We start from the raw sequence: 21,830 nt of genomic DNA, 5'->3' as shown, positions 1-21,830 counted from the left end.
TTATGTTTTACTAAATTTAAATATATTATATTGCTCAAATTATTTCTTTATTATATACGATGCTATATTTATTAGCTAATTTGATAGGATTATATTTTTATTAGTTTTATTTAAAGGATTTACCAATTTAAACGAAAAATTATGCCTGATAAGTAATTACCATTAATCGTCATATAATTTTGAATATTTCATTAGAATATTCTCTCAAGAAAAATATATATACTACTCTGTGTTATGGAGAATTTTAAGGAAGGCATATTTTAATCTGGGTATTTGCTATATTATTATAAAATTAAAATAATCTAATGATAATATTCTACAATGTACGAAACGCAATGCCAGATATAATTCTTAAATACGTTTAATTATATCATGATTCTTATCTTATTTGGTAAATGTATCTTAGAAATAAATAAAACAAATCTAGTTAAATATTTAATTCTGACTTACACTTGTAAAAATGCAAGCACCCATTAATACTCCAAATCCCTATATATAAATATTATTTGTACCCTTCAATTATATAGTTTTTTCTTACTCGTATTAATGGACGTTATTTTACACTGTTATATAATAATATTTAAAAACTTGGGATGGAATTACATATAAGTCAAAGTGTTTTTTAATTTCTATCGTGTTTAGGGGATTTAAGCTAGGAATTTTTATTTAGTTATACCTATCAACACAGATTAGGTTTTCCTATATTTTCCTAATCTCACAAATTATGTTATAAAAATCGAGCTAGGTCGTGCACAGTGACATCTATCTATCATATTAAAAAAATATGTCACAGTTTTACAGACTTTGATTTCAGTATAATGTCTCACTACTTACTTATTTAGTTGTTAATTGTGTACTGTATGCTTCATAATATTCTCCTGTCATCTGGACGAAATACCGTTACACGAAAGAGCATGCTTTATCTCTTTCTTCGTTGCATGCGACACCACTCCCATTTTTATTTCTAGGGGATCGGCGTCAGTTCTGGATTGCTAAATGAATAAATTTGATTAACCTACAATACCACTAACTTCATTCTATAATTTTACTACTTATGTATCTGATTTTTTTTTAATTTTGTGCGGAATTTCAACGATATTTTAAATACATATAATTATTATAGTCATTATTGAATGTATTCTTACTACTTTTGTTTCCAAAACCAATAAAATATTTATATTTATTATAAGAAAAGAGCATTATTATATAATAAAAATAAAATGGTAAATATTTCTTTAGAAGTGCAGGGTAACACCCCCACGGTGTATGGCTGAGAGGCAAATAGTAGTGGATTCTAATTAGAATGTAACGGTAAACCGTCGAGCTCGATAGGGAATCTTATGATGCGTACTGTATACTGCAACGGATGATTTACAATAAATAAATGAAAAAATATAAGTAGACTTTTGTGTCGTTCATCTCGTCGAATGTATAACTTCACTTCAATTCGTATTTTGGATATATTAAAATATAAATAAAGAATATGAATAAAAACATTTTTTTATGGATGAATATATTTCTTTATTCGTAAATTTTATTTACAAAAGTCAATCCTAGATAGTTTTTTTCAAACAACATAACGTTCATATTGAAACATTCTACTTTTAAAAAATGTGATATTGTTATACATATACATAATTTTATATACATACAAAATATATTATGTTTTACAAGAAATCTACTGAGTTATTTACATGTGTGTTTGTGTGTATGTGTTTTCCATTTATGAATAGATGTAATATAACGTTATATATTCATTCAGCTCACTCAAAGGTATTATAAATAGATTGTATAATATAAATAAATACGTATATACCAAATCAAATTATTGACAATCACTGGATGAATAAAAAACACATATGCAAAATATTTAAACTATTCTAAATTAATTATACAATATATATTTTTTAATAAACACATTAGCGTTTTCCTCCCACATTATTCTATAATATATTAAATATATATTTATTTAATTTAATCAACACTTTAATAAACACTCATTATTGTTTTTTTAATATAATTTATATTTTTTAATCACACACTTTGTTCGATGATATCATGTATATAAAAATGTTTTTAATTTAATTAAGATGAATGCATTATATTATTGACTAAATTTATTTATCAATACGACGTCTATTATTTTTATTATTCGGTCGAAAATTAAACATGTTAAAAAAAAATGTATTTATGTACAAGATATTGCGAGTTACAATCAATTTTCATTTTAATAGTTGTTGAAAAATTGTTCTCTTTTTAAAAAAGGAAGGAGGGGGTATTTTTTAAAATTAGGTTATGGCCGTATATCATGGGAGATGTTGTTGCGGGCCAAGAAATGGCCGCAGTCAGGTGTTCACAACCAGCAGTCGCAGCACGAGGGCGACTAGCAGTGCAGGGGTCAATTTCAGAAGTGCTGCACCGCCGGTCTGCATTGCGGCAGGCCGCTCGCCGCTCAACACGTGCACAACCACTGATGCAGAATCTGAAAAAAAAAACAAATTGAAAACCCGTGTTTTGTCTGTGTCGGAAAGGGAGAAAAAAAATCGGCGCAGAGCGTTTGATTTATTAATTCAATGTGTCGTTTTCATTTGTGTTGCCGGTCAATCTGTTGTGAATCAATTGGGTGAAATTTACGATCGAAATTGGTTTTACTGTTGTTTAAAATGGTTTTAATAAATAAAAAAAGCATTTAAATAAAAGTTAATTTGAAAATTATTTGTGTGTAAAGGATGCAGTAGACAAAAAAATCTATTTATCTATATTGCATTAACAATCTTCGTGATCTTGCAGTTTCACATATTTAAGGCGTGAACATATTTCATTGGTTGAATATGCAAGCGATGCAATTGGAAAACCAGCATCAGCATCATAATTCATAGATACGTCTCGAATCAAGATTATATAAAAGCCCTTAATTTAGAAACTTTTGTCACATCAGTGGACGATCAAGCGATTAAGACGAGAGGGTCAGAGACAATCACACGATTTGAGACGGTAGACAACCAGACCGAGAGCGAGAACAAGCACGAGAGACCTTAACGGATCATACTTTTTCTTTATCTTCTCCTGTACAAATTAACAATAAACCAGTTTTTTCCGGAATCTATTTTGGCTCAAAATATATTCCGGAAAATATTCCTCAAAACGGGAAATTATTTTTAATGATATCAGATTTTTCTGTTTCAACGGTCACAAATTAATGGCTTTTTTTAAATACTTTTACAATAAATCTTTAGGAATTTCCGCAAATTTAATTAGGCTTAAAAACTTTTATACGGGCTTTTCGAATAAATCCCCAAAAATATTTTCTGTCAACAAATTTATCAAAATATAAGGCTTTTTTGATACGCTTTAAAAAATATCCACAGAAATAAATATTCACAATTTTTTTATCACGAAAGTTTTATTCAAAAATATCTGCCATAGATCAGCAAAAAATTGCCTTTAATGATATTTTATTTTTTAAGGACACTTTAGGTTGTGGCGACTGTCGACCACCATGAATAGTAACGCACAAAAAATGGCAATTGTCTCATTGTTAATGCCCGTAACCAAGAATGTTCACCATTAACAATGAGACAAACATCATGGCACAAGAGGGATTTCTTTTGACCACACAACACGGGTCGTTAAGAGAATCCCTTTTGTGACTAAACGGTGCGGATGCAATTAATCATCACAACAGCAAACCCTTTCCGTAGAATTCGAAAGTCAGAGCAAGTAAAAACTCGCTTCCAAATATGCAACATCCGATTTCTCGAATTCTACGAAGCGACTCCAGCGATTGGCTAGGAGATCGACGCACAAGCGTGATTGGCCAGCAAGGGTGCATCCCCTAAAATAATATAAGCCCGAACTCCGACGAGGAGACGGCAGTTGATCCGAGTTGATCCGCAGTGGACACAAGACCTTGGTAGAGAGCCCGAGGCAGTCAAGCGAGACGCTGAGGCACGAGACAGACCAGACGCCAGAGAGTGGAATCAGCGGCAAACGACGACCAGCAGCCTTCCTGAGGAACCAGCTACGCGCCCCCACCTGACACTCCTGATACCTGTCGCATGCAGCTTGAGCCATCCTGAGCATCATCAACTGCACGAACTCCGACATCACGAGAAACGTCACGCCGTATTCGTCCATTAACAAACTTGTAAATATAAAATAATAAACAGTCTAATAGGATTCGACCAGGAGTCTCATCGGCCGCGAGGTCAACCACCCCTAGGGTTACGCTCCCTAAAAGGTAATACATATTTTCTACAGAAATTATTAGTTTAAAATGTTTTTTTATTTAAAAAAAAATTGTTGCTTTCTTTCTTGTATGTACTGTTAAAAATTTGACATTTCCACCGCATAGGAAAATATATATATTTAAGTTTTTTTTATTTTGCTCCAACAAATCTATTATTAAGTTTTTCTACAAAATTTGTAAAAAAACTGATCAGAATAGTAAGTATATACAAGCGAACCTAAGCTTTTACTACATATGTATACAATATTTAAAAAAATAATAATTTAATCTTATGGCTACTTTTAACTTCGCCATAATATAAATTTTGATCTTATTGGAGTAATTATTCATTTTTATTATAATTTGAAATTCTTTACAGCAAATTTTAATATAGTAAAAAGCCAATCCTTTTACCATAACTACAACAAAACATATTTACATATCGCGATATTCCAGAGAGAATTTTAATTTTATTAAAAAGTACTGTAGTACATATTCTGTTCTAATTATTTTTCAAACGTGGCAATTTGGCACGCTTTTGTAGAATTTCACTCCAAATAATTTTCTCTGACGTTTTTTTAATTACGCTTTTCTCTTAATTACGCTTGTAGTTAACTCGTGTTTTAAATATCGAGCGTTATTAAATATTTATTTGAGCTTGTTATCATCTGGTGGTTAAAGCAATAACAATAAATATTACTATACACCTGCATCATATTTGTAAGTAAAAATAAAATATATGATATATTTTCCCGAGCAATGTGTAACATAATGTGCTATATTAATAATTTTTTTTTATTTATTATTAATCATGTGTAAATATAATAATTAGAAAATGCGACTGATTAATATGCTGTCCTATGTATAAAATAATAACAACAAAAGCAATTATCGCTTAAAGGACGTTTATTAGAAAATTATAATCTAGCCTACATTGCTAATAAAAAATATTTTTCTAACTTGAAATAATTAGTTAATGTAAATGACTTGTTTTATTTGTCATTTGACTTAACATAATTACGATTGTTTCAATTCGTGTGGTTTTTTGAGAAGCAATTTTTTAAACAGATTTGAACATACTGGTAGCAGTGATATTGCTCTGTAAGATGATGAAACTTCAGTGGGTTTGTCTGGCTTTTGGAACATGATCACTTCAGAAATCTCCCATAAAGAATATACATATATAGGCTGCGTTTATAATTTGTGCTATTTTAACGCTCGATTTTTATAACAGCTCTTTGAGTACTTGTCTTGTGATTAAGTTGTATCCAAGAGGTTTCTTTGCATAGATTTAATTTAAAATCGCTTTCAAAACTTCTTGTACACGGTATTGTATATTAATTTTCTTAAAATAGTGTTTCTTCAAGATACTTGGTCTGGTACTGGTTCATTTAAGGTAAATGTTCAACAAAAGCGTTGGGTTTAAACTGGTAATCTTTGATCCATTCGTCTGCATCGTTGTTTAGTGGTGGTGCTTGAATTGACTCTTTTAGAAGCAATTATTGACTAATTAAAATTACCAAAATATTTTATGCAAGAAACAATCAGTCTTTTACGGTATTATGCAAACAATATCATTTGAGTTGTATTCTTGTATTCAAAGTGAGCTTTCGAAATAGAAAATTAGTATTACTATTAAATTAATTTAATTGTAATTTATTCACTATATAAAAGTTGCGCAATAGTCCAATTTGAGACTATTATATACAATATTATATACAATACAAGGATACATACATGTACATATATAATATGTATATAAAGGATTACGAAGATGTGAAATATTTTTTATATGTATTAAACTTCTTTAGTTATTGTAATGTTTTACAATTAGTTATTAGCTAATGATAAACATACATTAACACACACACACACACATATAAAATATTATCTCACGTGTCTGCGAAATAACCACCGAGATCGTGGAACGATATAACCGCGCAAGATAACCGAGGGACATAACCGTTTAGTTTATATTAAAGTATATGTGTAACGCGAAAGGGCGTGATGCGCGCACGTGTACTTAATAATTAATTCTCAGAGTTTTGTCGTAACGTTAATGAGACCAATAAACAATTTTAACGCTCTTATTGAAATGTTCGTAAATGGGCGTTCGGGGCATTAAAGGGTTGCAGCCATCATCATCGTAACGGTTACTGTTAACGCCCTGGTTTTCCTATTATATCCAATGAGCTTGTTCAAGCAACGCATTTACATACCGTTAAGGATTCACGTTTTTGCCCACTTATTAGTTAAACGAACCTTTTTTAATACGTCACCGTATTGTGCAATTTGCGAATCGATTTTCGCTTCAGTGAAGAAACGCTAATTAGGTTTTGGCGATGAAAATAAATTTGTTTTTTTTCATAAAGCTGGTATTTTTTTGCGTAATTTGGATACGTGACTACTGTTACAAAGCGGTTTGTTGGTTTAATCAACGCCGAACTAAAAATTCCCAAGAGGTTGATTATTTATTTGTTCTTTTCAATTTTATATAATATACAATATACATACATACATTTGGTGTGAAACCATTTTTAAGTAAAAAAATACAAAACATTATAGATTATTTTTAAGTTATAACACGTAAAATAAGGTCGTACAATTTTGGCAATACATATTTATTATAATATAGATATTTGTTATTACTATATTTTACGGCAAATGTTAATATTAAATTCCAAATTTTTGCCCAATTCTCATCAGACGAGTCTTTTCAACTCCTTTTCTTCATCTATCGGCAAATATAGTCCTCTAAGTAACGACAGAGCAACGTACTTTAAAGGATCGAAAAGTTTAGAGGTGGTACGACAAGTTAAATGAATAATAATGCTGATATTTTCTTAGTCTTCAACGAAAGTTTTGTTGGGGGTGGCAATTATATTTATCTACGAAAATTCGCGTTCATATGCACTTGAAATAATTTTTTTAATAATTTATGGGTTCATATCAAATGCAACAGTTTTTCTAGAATATATGTATTCACGGAATTTATCACTCATTTATCTTTAATTTCCACTTCTTCCAATGTCAGTTGAGTATTTTCATCTTCAGGAAAATATTTTTAATGAAGTACGCGAGATTAATACGTCAACTCATCGTCTTTGCATTATTACAATTTTGTATAAAATCTACTTGTGTCAATGAAAGGTTCGTTTTCCGAATCTTTTTCGTAAAGAAAATTCTCTGAAAGTAATGATAACGTACAGCAGCAACAGCGCATTTATATTAGAGTCAAAGTTCTGTCTCTTTAAAATATTTACCAATATTTTTATTTCTCATTTGCCTTGTACAGATCCATGTTGCGGTTCTTTAGATCTTAACTTCATTCTGATAATTATTGGACAATGTCACACATCTTATTTTCAATAAAAATTCTATAGATGGATTTTTTTTTTCAAGCTATCATAAGTGCATTAAAATTTAATTTTTTTGTAGGATTTTACATTGCCTCTTAAAATTGTTACTCAAAGTATTCAAAATTATTCTGTACGCAAAATAGATAAATTCACCGTGTACTTGTATCAATAGAAGTATTTAAAATTATTCCAATTTTCAGCAGCTCAGCCTAAGTATCTATAGCCGAAGTATGTTATATCACGTAAAGTTTATCAATAAATGTTTTGAATCTATTTATTCCTGTATTAAAACGTGAAAGTTTGGATAGCACTGTATTAGATTATCATTTAAAATATATTTTTATGCAATTTTTTAAAGAACGCAATACTATATAGATCTATGCATATAAATCAAGTGAATAAAAGTATCTCGATTATTTTTCCAAGAATATTTTTATTCTGGAAAGCATATTATAAATCATATTTCCGAGATACATTAGTTAATCCGTGCACATCTCATATATGGCGCACAAAATTCACACGCGAAGTTCAACTTTGAAATTTTCCAAGTTGGCTATCATTAGGCCGCATGCCAAAGGAGCGTATTTGCCAAGAACTGCGTTAGACATATGCGAACATAAAAGGAGGATCGTTCGACAATTTCCATATACACATACACACCAAGTCTGTTTGTTAGTATCAAAGAGTCGCGTTAATGTTTGCCTTATCGCCAGATCCGCGCTTGAATTTCTTCCAAATCCGTTAGCTCGAGACGCGGTTCGGATAGAAATAAAATCAATCGAATCGAAGCAGGTTAGGTTAATAATGGGTTAACATTACTCCAATTCTTGCCTTATTTCACCTGTTTTTTTCTATCGTGAAACTCTTTTTTATTCCGCCCTATTAATCTCTCAGCTTCGTCAATGAGTTTTGTACTCGAGGGCTCGCATTGATCTTCCCGGCCATTTGTGAAGTGTCTTGTTACTTATATTTTTTTTTCTTCAACGTACACTTTCCTTTGAGAGCCCATCAATGTGTTAGGTTAAATTCTAGCATCAATCTCTGGAGCGTGTGCTCCTATTATTCGCGCCAAGGTGCGTGTATTTCTTTGAACATTATGTATTGTATAACGAAATCGAGGCAATATAAGAATATAAAAATACATATATAATACAATGAGATGAATTAAAAAAATCACTATAGGGCTGTCTCTTTTCAATTTAAAATTTAGATACAATGTGTTAATTGCCAAGGATTTATTTTTAGGCCCTAGATTAAAGGATTTATTTTTAGGCCCTAGATTAAAATGCAGTTGCAGCAACGTTATATTTGCAGTGTACAGGTTTGGACATAATAATGAGGTACCCAAATGGATGTGCTATATCTTTAAAAATCGTAAAAATATAAATATAAAACCGATTAAAGTTGTATATTGTAAGCTTATTTTTATTATTTAGTAGGCCCACCCTTAGCTATAACTACAGCTGCAACCCTTTTTGGTATACTGCCAACTAATGACTTGCGGGTGGACGGAGACAATTTCCTCCATTCCATCTGCAATTTTAGGCTTGCAATTGGCACCTTTTCTTTTAATTTTTTCCATAAATAATCAATATGATTTAGCTCTGGTGACTGTGTAGGCCATCCTAAAAGCAAACTAACCTCTGCTTTTTAGCGAAGTATGGCATGGAGTGTGGTCTGTGCTTAAAAATATTTTCCAGTAGGAATCCATTACAGTGGATTCTAACATTGAAATATAAATGATTCACGATTATTTTTTAATTTTTGTGAAACTTTTACAGCTGAGTTATCAGCAATAAATAGATAAAATGCAATAAAAACCCCAATTCTTTTGCACGATAATGTGCGATCACACATCACAATTGACTATAAAATTTTAACGAGTTGGCAATAAAATATTGCCTTATTCACCAAAATTTCGATGACGTATTATTACTTATAAAAGCAGTTTTATAACTATCTACAGAATAAGGTCTTGAACAACCAAGCTACTGCCAAAAGTGCATATCGAGATTTTATCAACTCTATTACTCTAGAATTTGACACCACCGGATTAAATAAATATATGTAAATTTTGATGGTGTTTATTTCGATTATTAATGTTATAAATTAGCTAATAAAAATGTTTTTAAATTACTAGTAATAAACCGAAATAAGGTTTATTATAATAAAATCATGTAGTAACTTAATGTTAAAACAGTATTGAAAAAAATAAAAATGATGTGTTTTTTTGATGTATAATGTCAAATAATAGTCTACATTATAAACACACAATATCGATTAATACTTCTAATTATCGGTGGTTTTCTCTATACGATTTTGAAATTCAATTTGCTGTTGTGTGGAATGTGCAGACTTAGCTAAAGTTCTAAAAAATATTTTTACGAATCTGACATTTGCGTTCAATCGATTGTGGCAAATAGGGAACTATAAGCACTATCTTGCTCTTAGTAAAATACTTTTTTTGTTAATCATGATTGCTCTTCAACGTTAAAAATATATTTAATTCATATACAACTATATATTAAAAGAAAATATTTTAAAAATTACATACCAGAAGTGCTTGGGGCACAAGTGTAATTTCCGGAGTCTGCTGGTCCGGCTCGTGCCACTAACAATCGAGATGTTCTTGTACGTCTCTCCGTCTCCACGCTAACGCCACCGCGAGCCGCATAGTTAACCACAGCTCCATCGTGATACCAATATATAAAACTGAAAAATAAATTTAAAACAAATTACTTACAAGTTGTTGAAAATTTTTAAGCTAAAATATAGTTACAGAATAAATGGCACAGTGCCTGATAAATATAAAACAACGATTAGCAATTTATTTATTAAACATATATTTTCTTTATATCACAATTAAGTAATCTAGTATAAGTTATTTATTCATTTATGTAAATTCATGATGTTTTGTATGTATACTATATATATATTTACGTAGAGAAAAGTTTAAATTTATAATATTTTGATTATTTTAAAACTAAATAATAAATATTATAGCAATAGAAATGGAGCTACTCTTATTTGAGCCGTCACTTATTCCCTCTTATACTTATAGTTCTAACAAATAATTTATAAAAATGCTAATGCTAATGTCTTAACTAGAGTCTCCAATTCGAGTAATCGAGTACTCGATACTCGAGTATTTTTGTCTATTTTTCAAGTACTTGATAATCGAGTATTTTGAAAATTACTCGATTAATACTCGAAATTAAATTTTTTTTAAATATTTCAGAAACAAAAATAACTTTAACTCGGTCCGGTAAAGGTTAACGTCTTGCTTTTATTTGGCGTTTATGCCCGAAGTCCCGAGTTAGAGCGGTTACTATCAGGTATCATTTTTTCATAGTATCATAGTTGCATAGTTCCGGTCGGTTTTCATAGTTTCATAGTTGCATAGTACGACGGAGAAATTTCTTTTGTGTTTTCAGTCCGACAGTCCCGACTTAACTAATTTATGGCAATGAACTATATGAAATATTAAAAAAAATTTTTTTAGGTTTTATGACTATGCAGTTGTAGCGTAAAGTGTTGTAAATTGTTTATACTAATCCTTCAGCTTAAAATATAAATTAAAACAATTGTGTGTTTTAAAGGCATTTAAAGTAAAGTCAGTTCTTTGCGAACCGTTTAGCTCTAGAGTAAAAGGGATTCACCCAAATACATCTTCGAAGGATATAGATTTAAATTCTTCGCATTAATCAGAAGGAGTAGAATATTGTATATTGTTAAGAAAAAAAATCTATTCAAGAAGAATTACAAAATACTATTTTGTCAATAGTCGAAGGAAATAAGAGAAAAGCAGAAAAGGGAATGAAAGAAGAGAACATAAAAAGAGAGTTCAAAAAATGTTATATCTATAAAAAGCGAACAGATATAAATTAGAAGCCTTATCCAACGCGTTATGACAATAAGACCAACATCAACAGCAACGGAAAGGGTTTTTTCCATAACGGGAATAATAAAACCAAAGGTTAGCAGTAATATTAAATTCGAGACACTTTTTGCATTATTGTTTTTAAAAAGTATGTTCGTGAAGTTAAAATAATTGTAAAAATAAACATACTAAGTATTTGATTTATTTATTTATATGCGCACGAATTTGAATAATAGCTATTTTGGTACATTTGGAAAATACTCGAAAGTACTCGAGTACTCGAGTATTTTAAAATTTTAATATTCGATACTCGAGTAGTTGATGGTTCGAGTAATTGGAGACTCTAGTCTTAACTCTCTTGGTATGGTTTAGATGTTATTTATAAAGTTTTGTCTGTCGAATTTGTGTACACTTTGCCTTGACTATGCGAAAGCAAACTCAATGCATTCCTTGTGACATACGAGCGTTATATTTTACCCTCGAATTTTTATGTTTTTTTTTCATTAAAATGTGTTTAAAAAGTTTATTTTTATATTTGTATAAAAAGGATTTTATATTATAATTAAGGAGAGATTCTATTATACCTTTCTTTTAATTTTATGCAAAAATGTGGTTTACCTATAACAAATTAGTTATCATAGCTCTTCGTTGATGAAGCCAAATAATATTTATTTTAGAATGCGCGTTTAGATTTAATTATTTACGATATATATTCTGCATTAATTTTCTTTTAAATTGAACACTTTTCTACTGAAAATTCAAAGATTAATCTACAATCTAAACACAATTGAATTGTCAAGAAGGCGAAGCTATTTTTTTTGTAAATTTTATCGCTTTAATTTTATCCTTATTAACCATATATTCCATCAGAAACTATGTCACTAATTTGAGTAGTGACTCCAAGAGTCGATTTATAATGAGCCTACAACTTTAGGATAACGTTGTTAGCATTCATAGAGGATGGTAATTGGTATATTTTTGTGTGATTCATGACCATCTTTTTATTTTATTCTTTCGTTTTAACATGACAAAAGTAATGCGTTATAACGAAGTAAATCAGTACAATCTGAATAAGTCAATGAGACATAAACAATACATGCAAGAAAATATTAATCACTTTAGAAATCAGTGATATCTATTACGTATATTATAATTTACAATTTACTTTTTCATAATAACGCATTTTTATAAATCAAAATTAGTCTGATACAAGGACTCGAACCCGTGGCAGTCCAGGCCTTACAGATGGTATTCTGGTATGAGATAAAAAGGTACATAAGCTCTTAGTAATTTAAATAGGAGACCGTCCGCCTTTTCGATATTTAATTAAAACGTTTTCTTTTAATATTAAATTTTCGTCTGCCATATTCTACTACTTTTATGAATTAACTAGAGAAATAAACATAAAATGCTATATCATAACGAATTTTAAATGTTCCAGTCATGAAATAGCACCAAAAGTTTTATTTATTGAGTCAAAATTCCATCGTTTTTTACGATGGAAAGCTCGTTACTAAATCGATACTATAAAGTTGCGATTACAATTTTTATTTCTTAAGACTTATTAAAAGTTGAGAGTTGCAATATTTATAGTGCTTAAGTTAGCTAATTATCATAATTGGTTTAATTTTTGAGTTACATTATTTAAATATAAAATATAAAGTTAAATGGTATGTTTTTTTATTTTCATATATACAATTTTGCGTTTTCTTGAGTCTTTTTAAGATGTTTGACGTTTCTTTATACTTGTATTTATTATTCAACTTATTGTTTATTTATATTATAATCACATATATGTTTTTTTAATATGCACAATATACTTGATAAAGCTTTTTTTTTATTTATTTATACATGTAAAGATAAGTCAATTTTTTTTAAGGTGATATTGGCATGTAAAGAAAACTCTCTCCATTTATATTTATACAAAATTTAATTTATTTTATATAACACTTATTTATTTGTTAATATTAATTTACTATATTTATTATTATTGGGTTGCAGGTAACAGGCTTATCGGTCTATAAAACGTTTCTTTTGAGTCGTTTCCCTGGTTTTGGTATCATTATTACATCTGCTACTTTATATGACGAGGGAAAGTATTCCAACCTTAATATAAGCATGAAATATTATCGTGATAATTTTTATTCCTTTTTCCGATAATTCTTTTAGTAATTTTTCTGAAATTAGGTCAAATCCTGGCGTTTTTTAGATTTGTGTCTAATAATATATTTTTTTTATTTCTTCAAATTATTGGACTCGCTTGAAGGGGTACTTTAAAATAATCTGCGATTTCCTTTGTATCTATTGTAGTTTCTGTCACAGGATTGTATGGTATGAATACCTCTTTCCTTATCACTTCTAGTCCATTTATTGTTTCCGCTTCTAATTGACGGCGAGTATTTTATGGGTTGCTTTAGCTTCTTCGTAGCTTTCTACAGCGTGTAATCGTTGCTTTTTGAGGCCGAGAAGTTCTTCAAGTAATTATGAATAAAATAATTTTTAATTCATCTAATAGAACCGTTAGTTTTTAACGGATTTATTAAATTTTCTTTTTTCGTTTGGTAATCTATAAAATACATACGTTTTTCTCTTATTTTTTCTGTTAATATTACGGAGTGATTTTCCCTTTTTTCATTTGTATTTACATTAGTTGTGACTTTCCAAACTGCTGTTTGAATTGCCTTTGTTAAGTGACTGCCTGTTCTACTTTATCATTGCATTTTAGGGGACGATAATTTTGTCAAAGTTTTCTCTGAACAAATCACAATCAGTTTTATGATTATATAAGGTCGGAGTTTATTGTTTGTGGATTAAGTTCGATTGTAATTTTACTAAAATCGGTGAATATGATTTAGCTAGAATTCGTTTTATATCTATGCCATTGACAATGAAAAAGACAATCAAGTCAGCCAGATGAAAGTAATAATTAAATTTATTTAGCACCCGAAAAAATATATCGAGACAATAAGCAGTACATATATAATTGATTTTATGAAGTATAACTCTTTAAAATTTATATTTTAATACTACAGTAATTTAAGCTTTAGATTTTTTTTAGCTTAATAAGCTGTATATGACTTTATGGAAAACATTATGTATTGTTTTCTAAAGATGGCAGAATTTTCCCATGACTAGGAAATTTTCTCGTAGTTGCATTAATTATATAGAACTTATTCGATACCAAAAGTAGTTATATGAATAAGACCACAAATTACAAATTAACCTTTTAACAATAGCTTACAAACATTTAGAGAAGACGTATATCAAAGTTTTTGTTCATAGTTAGGCGTAGACATCGATTTTTTGAAGAAGACATTCAGGTTAGTTTGAATAAGAAGAGACCTTTTTAACCCTTAGGTATCTAACGGAACAACATAAACGACTAGCAATCTTATGACATGTTGAGGTGGGGTATCTGAAAAGAACTTTTTCCTTTAAAAGCCATTTTGACATACTTATTGCCAATTTTTATTTATTTAACGCATTATTCCTCAATTTGGATAATGGCTTTTTGATATTGGTTGAAAAAATAATACATTGAATATTTTAAAAATAAAAATGAGAGTTTAAGGTTTCAACGGCGTATTTTACAAGAACGATTTATGAGAGAGAATTGTGTAATTATGACCCACTTTACCTTATAAATATGCAAAGTTAATGCATTTGAAATATTATAACATTTTTTAAGCAAATATCAAACTTTAAGTGGTTGTATCTTTGTATATTATGTATACTGTGACTTACAGCTATTAAGTATACATCTATCGCTACGAACATAAGCTCGTTATGTTTCTTATTAAAATTTGGCGTGATTTTCTTATTATTTCATGGAGTAATATAAGAACATTATTTAAACTATTCTATTTGGTTTTGTTAGTATAAGTTTGCTTAGTAACAAAATAGTGATTTAAATGGCAATGTTTAGTTGCGGTAAAATTATATATGTATTAAATTATTTATATTCTCTGTCGACGAGCGACGACGATCGCTGGTATACAAGAGCGTTTATATAAAATAAAACAATGATTTACTAGCCATACAAGCATGATTTGGCTCCCAAATTAATTTTAATAAGTTGCGAAATCAATCTCACTGACTCTCTAAAGCGTATTTTTGATCATAATTTTATGAGCATTTGAAAGGCACAAAATATAAATTCATAAAAAGACAACTCCTGCTAATTTATTAAAAATCTTTGCTTTTAAAAATAAACCGCATCCAATGGACATGCTTCTCCTGAAATCAGATGGGAATAAACGCGCAGTGAAGAAACAAAGAGAGGTGGCTTAGTACTGCGTGCGTGGAACGGGAGACTATTAGAGAGATTATAAGCGCAAAGCGTGAGATTATGAGCATAAAGCGCAAACATAGGCATGTGGTGCGTGCCAAAGCGAGCACCATCATATGTATTTCTGTGTTTTATATTGTGTCTTGAATTCCCACCCTTTAACATACTTCGAAAATAAAAATTCAATTTTTCAGCTCACCGCACAAACATAAACAATATTTTATTATTATATAGACCACTCTTTTCGTTTTGTAAAGTATCTATACATTTCTGGTTGTTATTTGGTAATAAAAAAGCGTTGTGTAAAAAGGTTAACGTGAACTATTTCGTCCCTGAAGGAACAGTTTTGCAATAAAAAAAATCCGCCCTCAAAAGCTGACCGCATTTTAACATTGATGTATGTATGTACATAGTATTTAATGTAATAAGTTTACATATATATACACATTTAGCCTAGTTTTATATAGCATCTGAATGAATAATTTAGTTTCTCGAACAAACGGTTTTATTTCTTAAGCGTGTTTTCCGCCAGATTTTTTCTTTGTGCTCTTAAATTGAAGATAGAGAATCTCAACACATACTTTGTTCATGTCGCGTGTGTAAGTATACTTTATACTAGTACAAGACATGTCACCAAAGGGATGCGAGATTGATACACGACATTCAAATCCCAATGCGTGTTTATTCTACGAATCTTTTTTGCCTATTTTCCTACTTTATTTTGAGGCAAACCTCAGTTTCCCCCTCCTTTTTCCAGTTAACCCTTTCTCATCCCATCTGATCTCGCTTCCAATCTCTCGCCTATATACGGGATGTTATAATAAGAAAGGCATTTGGATCGATATAGTGTCGTAAAATCACATTATTTTCATTACAAAAAAATGAAGAGTATATAAAAATAATGTATATTTTAACTGACAAATAATACGTATTACAGTTTAAAAAGTATTAATCAAATCTTAAATATTTAACAACTGCTTGTAATTACTATCAGAATAGTATTTATATAAAAGTAGACTGTATACATTTTGCCCAATTGATTATAAATAGATCATTAATAGTTTTCAATATATATATTATATATAAATAAATTAAGCTAATTTTAAAATCATAAAAAATACGTTTAATATATCTTTTCAATATTTCCTTAATCATGGTTACGTAACTTTTGGATAAAATATTGTACCTCTATTTACTTTTTTTTATTTATAATTATTTTTGTTCATATTGTCCATTTGACGATGGAGCTTAAGAACATGAACATATTTGTGGCAGATTATCGTTAGTTTTCGATGTTATCGTATCATCACTTCACGTTAAAATTAGTTGTTAAAAACCTGTTAAAAAGGTCCTAAAACTAATTGATTTGCAGTTTTCAATCTTACTAAATATCATAGCTGCTTTTAGGCTTTAACGAAAGACATGATAACACTAGTTATTAATCTACTTGCTGAAAGCAATTATTGGTAAAACAGAAACTATAGCGCAGACGCAAACCAATATGCATATAGACCGTTAAAACTGAACAAAAAAAAAACCGGTCCCCCAGATATTGTCTTCAAGAGATCAGGTAGCAAACACCGTTTCTACACTTATATAATACTAAAATAAAGACAACCAGGATGTGTAATTAGATGTGTACGAAGGAAAAGATGCAAGTTTTGCCCTATAATTTCTGGATTGCTCAAAGGGACGTTGACCTCCTCCACTTCTCTTGATGGTATATAAAGTTAGAACGATACCACATAGCTGCACTTCTATTCAAAACTTTCACTTCGTTTCGGAGAGTTCAGCCCAAAAATGAATCAAGCGGAGCAAACCTTTTAATGCCTTAGAAAAACAGGCTTAAAAACAGGCGATCTTATAAAACCAAGGAGTTATCTAAAGGGCAGCCAAGATGTCTAAGAGCTTTAAGAGGCTGCCTCTCTGAAGCATTGCGTGAAAGCCGTTCCTAAAGAGGTGGTAAAGGAATGGGGGTTATAGTGGAAAAAAATTGTAACTACTACCAACCAGTAATGCTTGTCTTTTGAAAATTTCCCCCTAGGAAAAAAAAAGAAAAAAGAGTCACCTAAACTCCCCGAGAGTTGTTTGTTGAAAGATTTAAATATTTATTGTAATGCAAAACTAACTTAAATATTAAATAGAAATTGTCTCACCTAATTTATAATTTAGATCATATTTAAAATTTATATTAAATTAAAAAATATCAGTTAAATTAACATTTTTTCATTATTTAATAATAAAGTTAACCGTAAAAAAGTATTATTATATTTTTGAGTACCTTTTTTTTGGTTATCTTTGCTTTAAATGAAGCTTTTATTAAATATCCGTATCGAGACAGGTATATCATTCATAGTGTTTGACATACCAAATTTACAATGTCTCTAAGTGTCTGTTTTCCTATTCTCACTCTCGGAAAAACCTTCGGCTCACCTCAGTTTCCCTTTTTTCCCCATCCCATTTGCCGCCCGTCCGCGAGCTCTTTTTCTATTCGTACCGGGCCGCATATAAAATGAGGCGCCCCAATGTGACAGGGCCGCATCGGCGTAACAAAAAGGGTATACACATTCGCATGCACATAAACATTCTAAGTCCTCTTCATTTTGCATTTATGCCCCCTACCTCGTAATTTGTACGGCCCTTATTCGCTACACGTGTACGCGTATAACACATATAACACTCGTATAACTCAAAATATAAATAAAAAAGCGTTTCAGTAAATATATTCGCTATATAATTTTGCCCAATATATTATGTACGTGGTTCGAAACAACATATGTGATAGATGGTATCTGACCTTAGTTTAGGGCTCGACTATTAGCTAATCAAACCATGAGAAATTATCTTATTTGGTTAGGTCTTGTGGTAAGGAAGGGATGATGTGTAAGTTTGGCAAACTCTCAGAAAACACTCAAAAGTTCCATTGTTTCATGGAAACACTTTGTTCAAGCATCGAAATAACAATACACTCATGTTGATATAATATTTGTATAAGAAATGATGATATTTTTTGTTTACAGACATAAAAAAATATAGTAAAAATCTATATATTATCATACGATGTCCAATTTTTCACCAATTGTGTCGGTTTACGGTTATGAAAATAATTTTCTTTGCTATTAAAAAATTTGATTTATAAATTACCTTCGTAGACACATTTCAAGTTTTCGTGTTTAATCATGAATAAGAAACTTTCAATCATTAGAAGAATAAAGAGCAATACGTGTGAGCCAGATATACATTTTTACTATTGGTGTCTATTTATATTTTTTTGAGGACAAGTGGTCTAGTTCAATACTTTTACATCACAGCATATATATGTAAATACAGTATATTACACAATATGATTTTATGTATTTAAAATAAAACTACTTATTCACAAACTAATATATAGCAGGATTAACATGTATGAATTTATTTGAATTATTTAACAGTAAATGTTGCTAGTTTTTAACAGTAAATATTGCTAGTTAACAGTATTTTAACAATAAATGTTGATAGTTATTTTGGCGATTAATTCATATATAATCAAACATTCGAAAATCTGTTCTCTAAATAATCAGAGACTAACAGACATAGTACTATACATTTTATTGGACTTTAAAATATAATGTATGGCAATATATTTAGTTTGTATAAATACTACAACATTTGACTGATCCAATTTTTTTTAAGTTACTTTTTAGGACGCTGCTTAAAGTTGAACTACATTGCCATTCTGTGATATAATTGTGTATTAATTGAATGATACAATTTTTGCTCATTAGTACCCTAATAAAAAAAATAGTTACGTCCGTTTGTCTAATGAAACTTTTGCTAAACCTTGGAAACGGCAGAAGATTGTCTACAAGTCAAAGAGGAACAAGAGGACACCGTCATGTTCCTCTTCTTTAACTGCTGGAAAAGCTGATACTATACTATAAGCCGCGTAGTTAAAAATATATGAACTAACACTTATGTTTTGGATATTCAATACGCGTTCAACACGACGCGATGGTGTATCTCGTTTTGATGATCAAGGTAAAATGGCGCTGAACTTGAAGCACTCAGTTCTAAAATAAGTTTCTCATCTAACACGCAGAAAAGAGAGAATTCGCCAAAAATATTAATAACTTAATTACTACTTAGGACAGTTTCTCATGTGATTTTAGGAAATAGGTAATTAGTCAATCCTGACTATTGCAAAAAGCAATCGACGATGAGTTTAATAGGTTTTTAATAGGGAGAGAGGTGCAAGCAGAAATCCAGCTGCATGTTTTAAATATACATATATATAATATTATATATATGTATATTTAGAACATAATGATGCTCTACAATTTCTAGTGCGGGTTCTCTAAATTATTAGTTATATTTTATATTTTTTCAGAAGCCACAAAACATAATACACGCCACAATAAAACACATGAATAGGCACAATATATTGTCATACGTGTATCTACCAGTCACGTCGCTCAATTCAAACACGACACATCTTTCATACAGCAGCACACATATTTGTTATATTGCCTTTTTTGTTATTCCCGTAAAGGCCGTATTACACCAATCTCGATCTGGCGTCAGTCATTTCTCGCGCAATAAAGCGCCGATGACGACGCGCGCGAGAAGGGCGTGATGATCTAAAGGAGGCCATATATCAAACACACTCCCGTTTCGGATGTGTGCGGTCGACTTTAGTCTTCTCATTCGTTTGTACCTATGAGAGGGCGATATGAAAAGTTCATATCTTGATACGTTTAAAAATAGTTACTTTTCTCTATGAGCGCATGAAATCATGTCGAAAACAGTATTTATTATAGAAAGTTATGGGCATTTAATGTAAAAAAACTAACCCTAAAGATTTTTTGATATACATATAAAAAATAAATATTAAAAATAGTAGAAAACTTTGAGTAATCTTTTTAACTGTAAAGCAGAATATGTGTTATATGAGATTTGGCAACCTTGCCATTGTTATTTTACATTCCACCTGTTATTTGTATATGTTTAAATGCACAGAAGTCCACTGGGTTATGCGTTTAACTGATTAATCAGTGTATAGTATGCGCTTCTCGATAAAACAAAGGCACTCAATGGATCGTAGACTAGTAACATTTTGCTTATTGCGCTTTTAACGCGTAATTGGCTATAATTGCACAAATTTATTGCATTAAGGTTTATTTAAATAACATACAAATCGTTAATAGAGTAAATATTTGCATCATAGGCAAATAACAGAACAATAACAATAATAAATAAATAGAAACAAAATAGTCACAAAAAGTGACTCTCATAGTAATTGTTAAGCAATGAGATATATTTTTGCTAATAAATTCATTTTTAATGTATTTTGATACAATTAAATACATATGATTTATTACTGTTTTTTGCGCCACAAATATTCTAGATGAATTTAACGTTGTTACTAACAATTACCTCTTAAACCATAAAATACATTTTTTTTATTATCAAGTGATTTTATTTTTTATAGTTTTAATTTTTATAATAACCTTATTAGATTTTTTTTATAAACCATAAACATCTGTGTATAAAGGTCTATATATATGTATATATTTATTTATAGGTATTTTATGCTTTGTAAACTATTTTATATAGTTCAAAAATAAAATTCAAAAATACAAAAAAAATAAAAACATAATTTTATATTTTTTTGCGTAAACAATAGTTCATACTAGAGTATAATATCTATGAATAAATGTAATGGAGCTTTTCGTATCACCCTCACACATTATGTAAGAAATTCGTCCTTGCTTTTTATACCATGTTTGCGGTTCTTGTACGTAATTCGCAAAGGACGAATTCGACATCCGAGCCGAAGGTGTAGAGCCGCTGAATTTTATAACGGCGTTATCGTTCGCCATAACGACGCATCGCCGTTGAGCGCTTTTAAGCACTTGGATATATTGCCTGGAAAGCATTTTATTAACGATTTTCTCTTATGCACACACACCGTAATGTCTCGCTGTATTTTCATAATGGATGTTACGTTTTTTATTATACACACACAATAAACCTACATAGTCGTTATTCAAATTTAAATAATATTTTATTAATACATAATATATTAAATGTTTT

General features: G+C 29.9%; 1 protein-coding gene across 2 annotated transcripts in view; it reads right to left on the bottom strand.

Moving 5' to 3' along the window:
• Positions 1-2,142: 2,142 nt before the first annotated feature.
• The window catches only part of LOC148236869 (protein amalgam-like), a 151,678-nt gene continuing 131,990 nt past the window's right edge, over positions 2,143-21,830 (bottom strand). For both annotated transcript variants that reach the window (XM_088183258.1, XM_088183257.1), the window contains 2 exons: positions 10,142-10,299; positions 2,143-2,482 (listed from right to left, as the gene is read on the bottom strand). In XM_088183258.1, coding sequence (XP_088039384.1) covers positions 2,346-2,482; positions 10,142-10,299 — 295 coding nt within the window. In that variant the 3' untranslated portion in view covers positions 2,143-2,345. The remainder of the gene's footprint in view (positions 2,483-10,141; positions 10,300-21,830) is intronic.

This window comes from Plectrocnemia conspersa, unplaced genomic scaffold (assembly GCF_051122295.1).
Source record: "Plectrocnemia conspersa isolate PC_06_02 unplaced genomic scaffold, ASM5112229v1 ptg000003l, whole genome shotgun sequence".
NCBI lineage: Eukaryota > Metazoa > Arthropoda > Insecta > Trichoptera > Polycentropodidae > Plectrocnemia > Plectrocnemia conspersa.
Note: the sequence above shows the minus strand (reverse complement) of the source record. Positions and strands in the feature narration are given on the sequence as shown.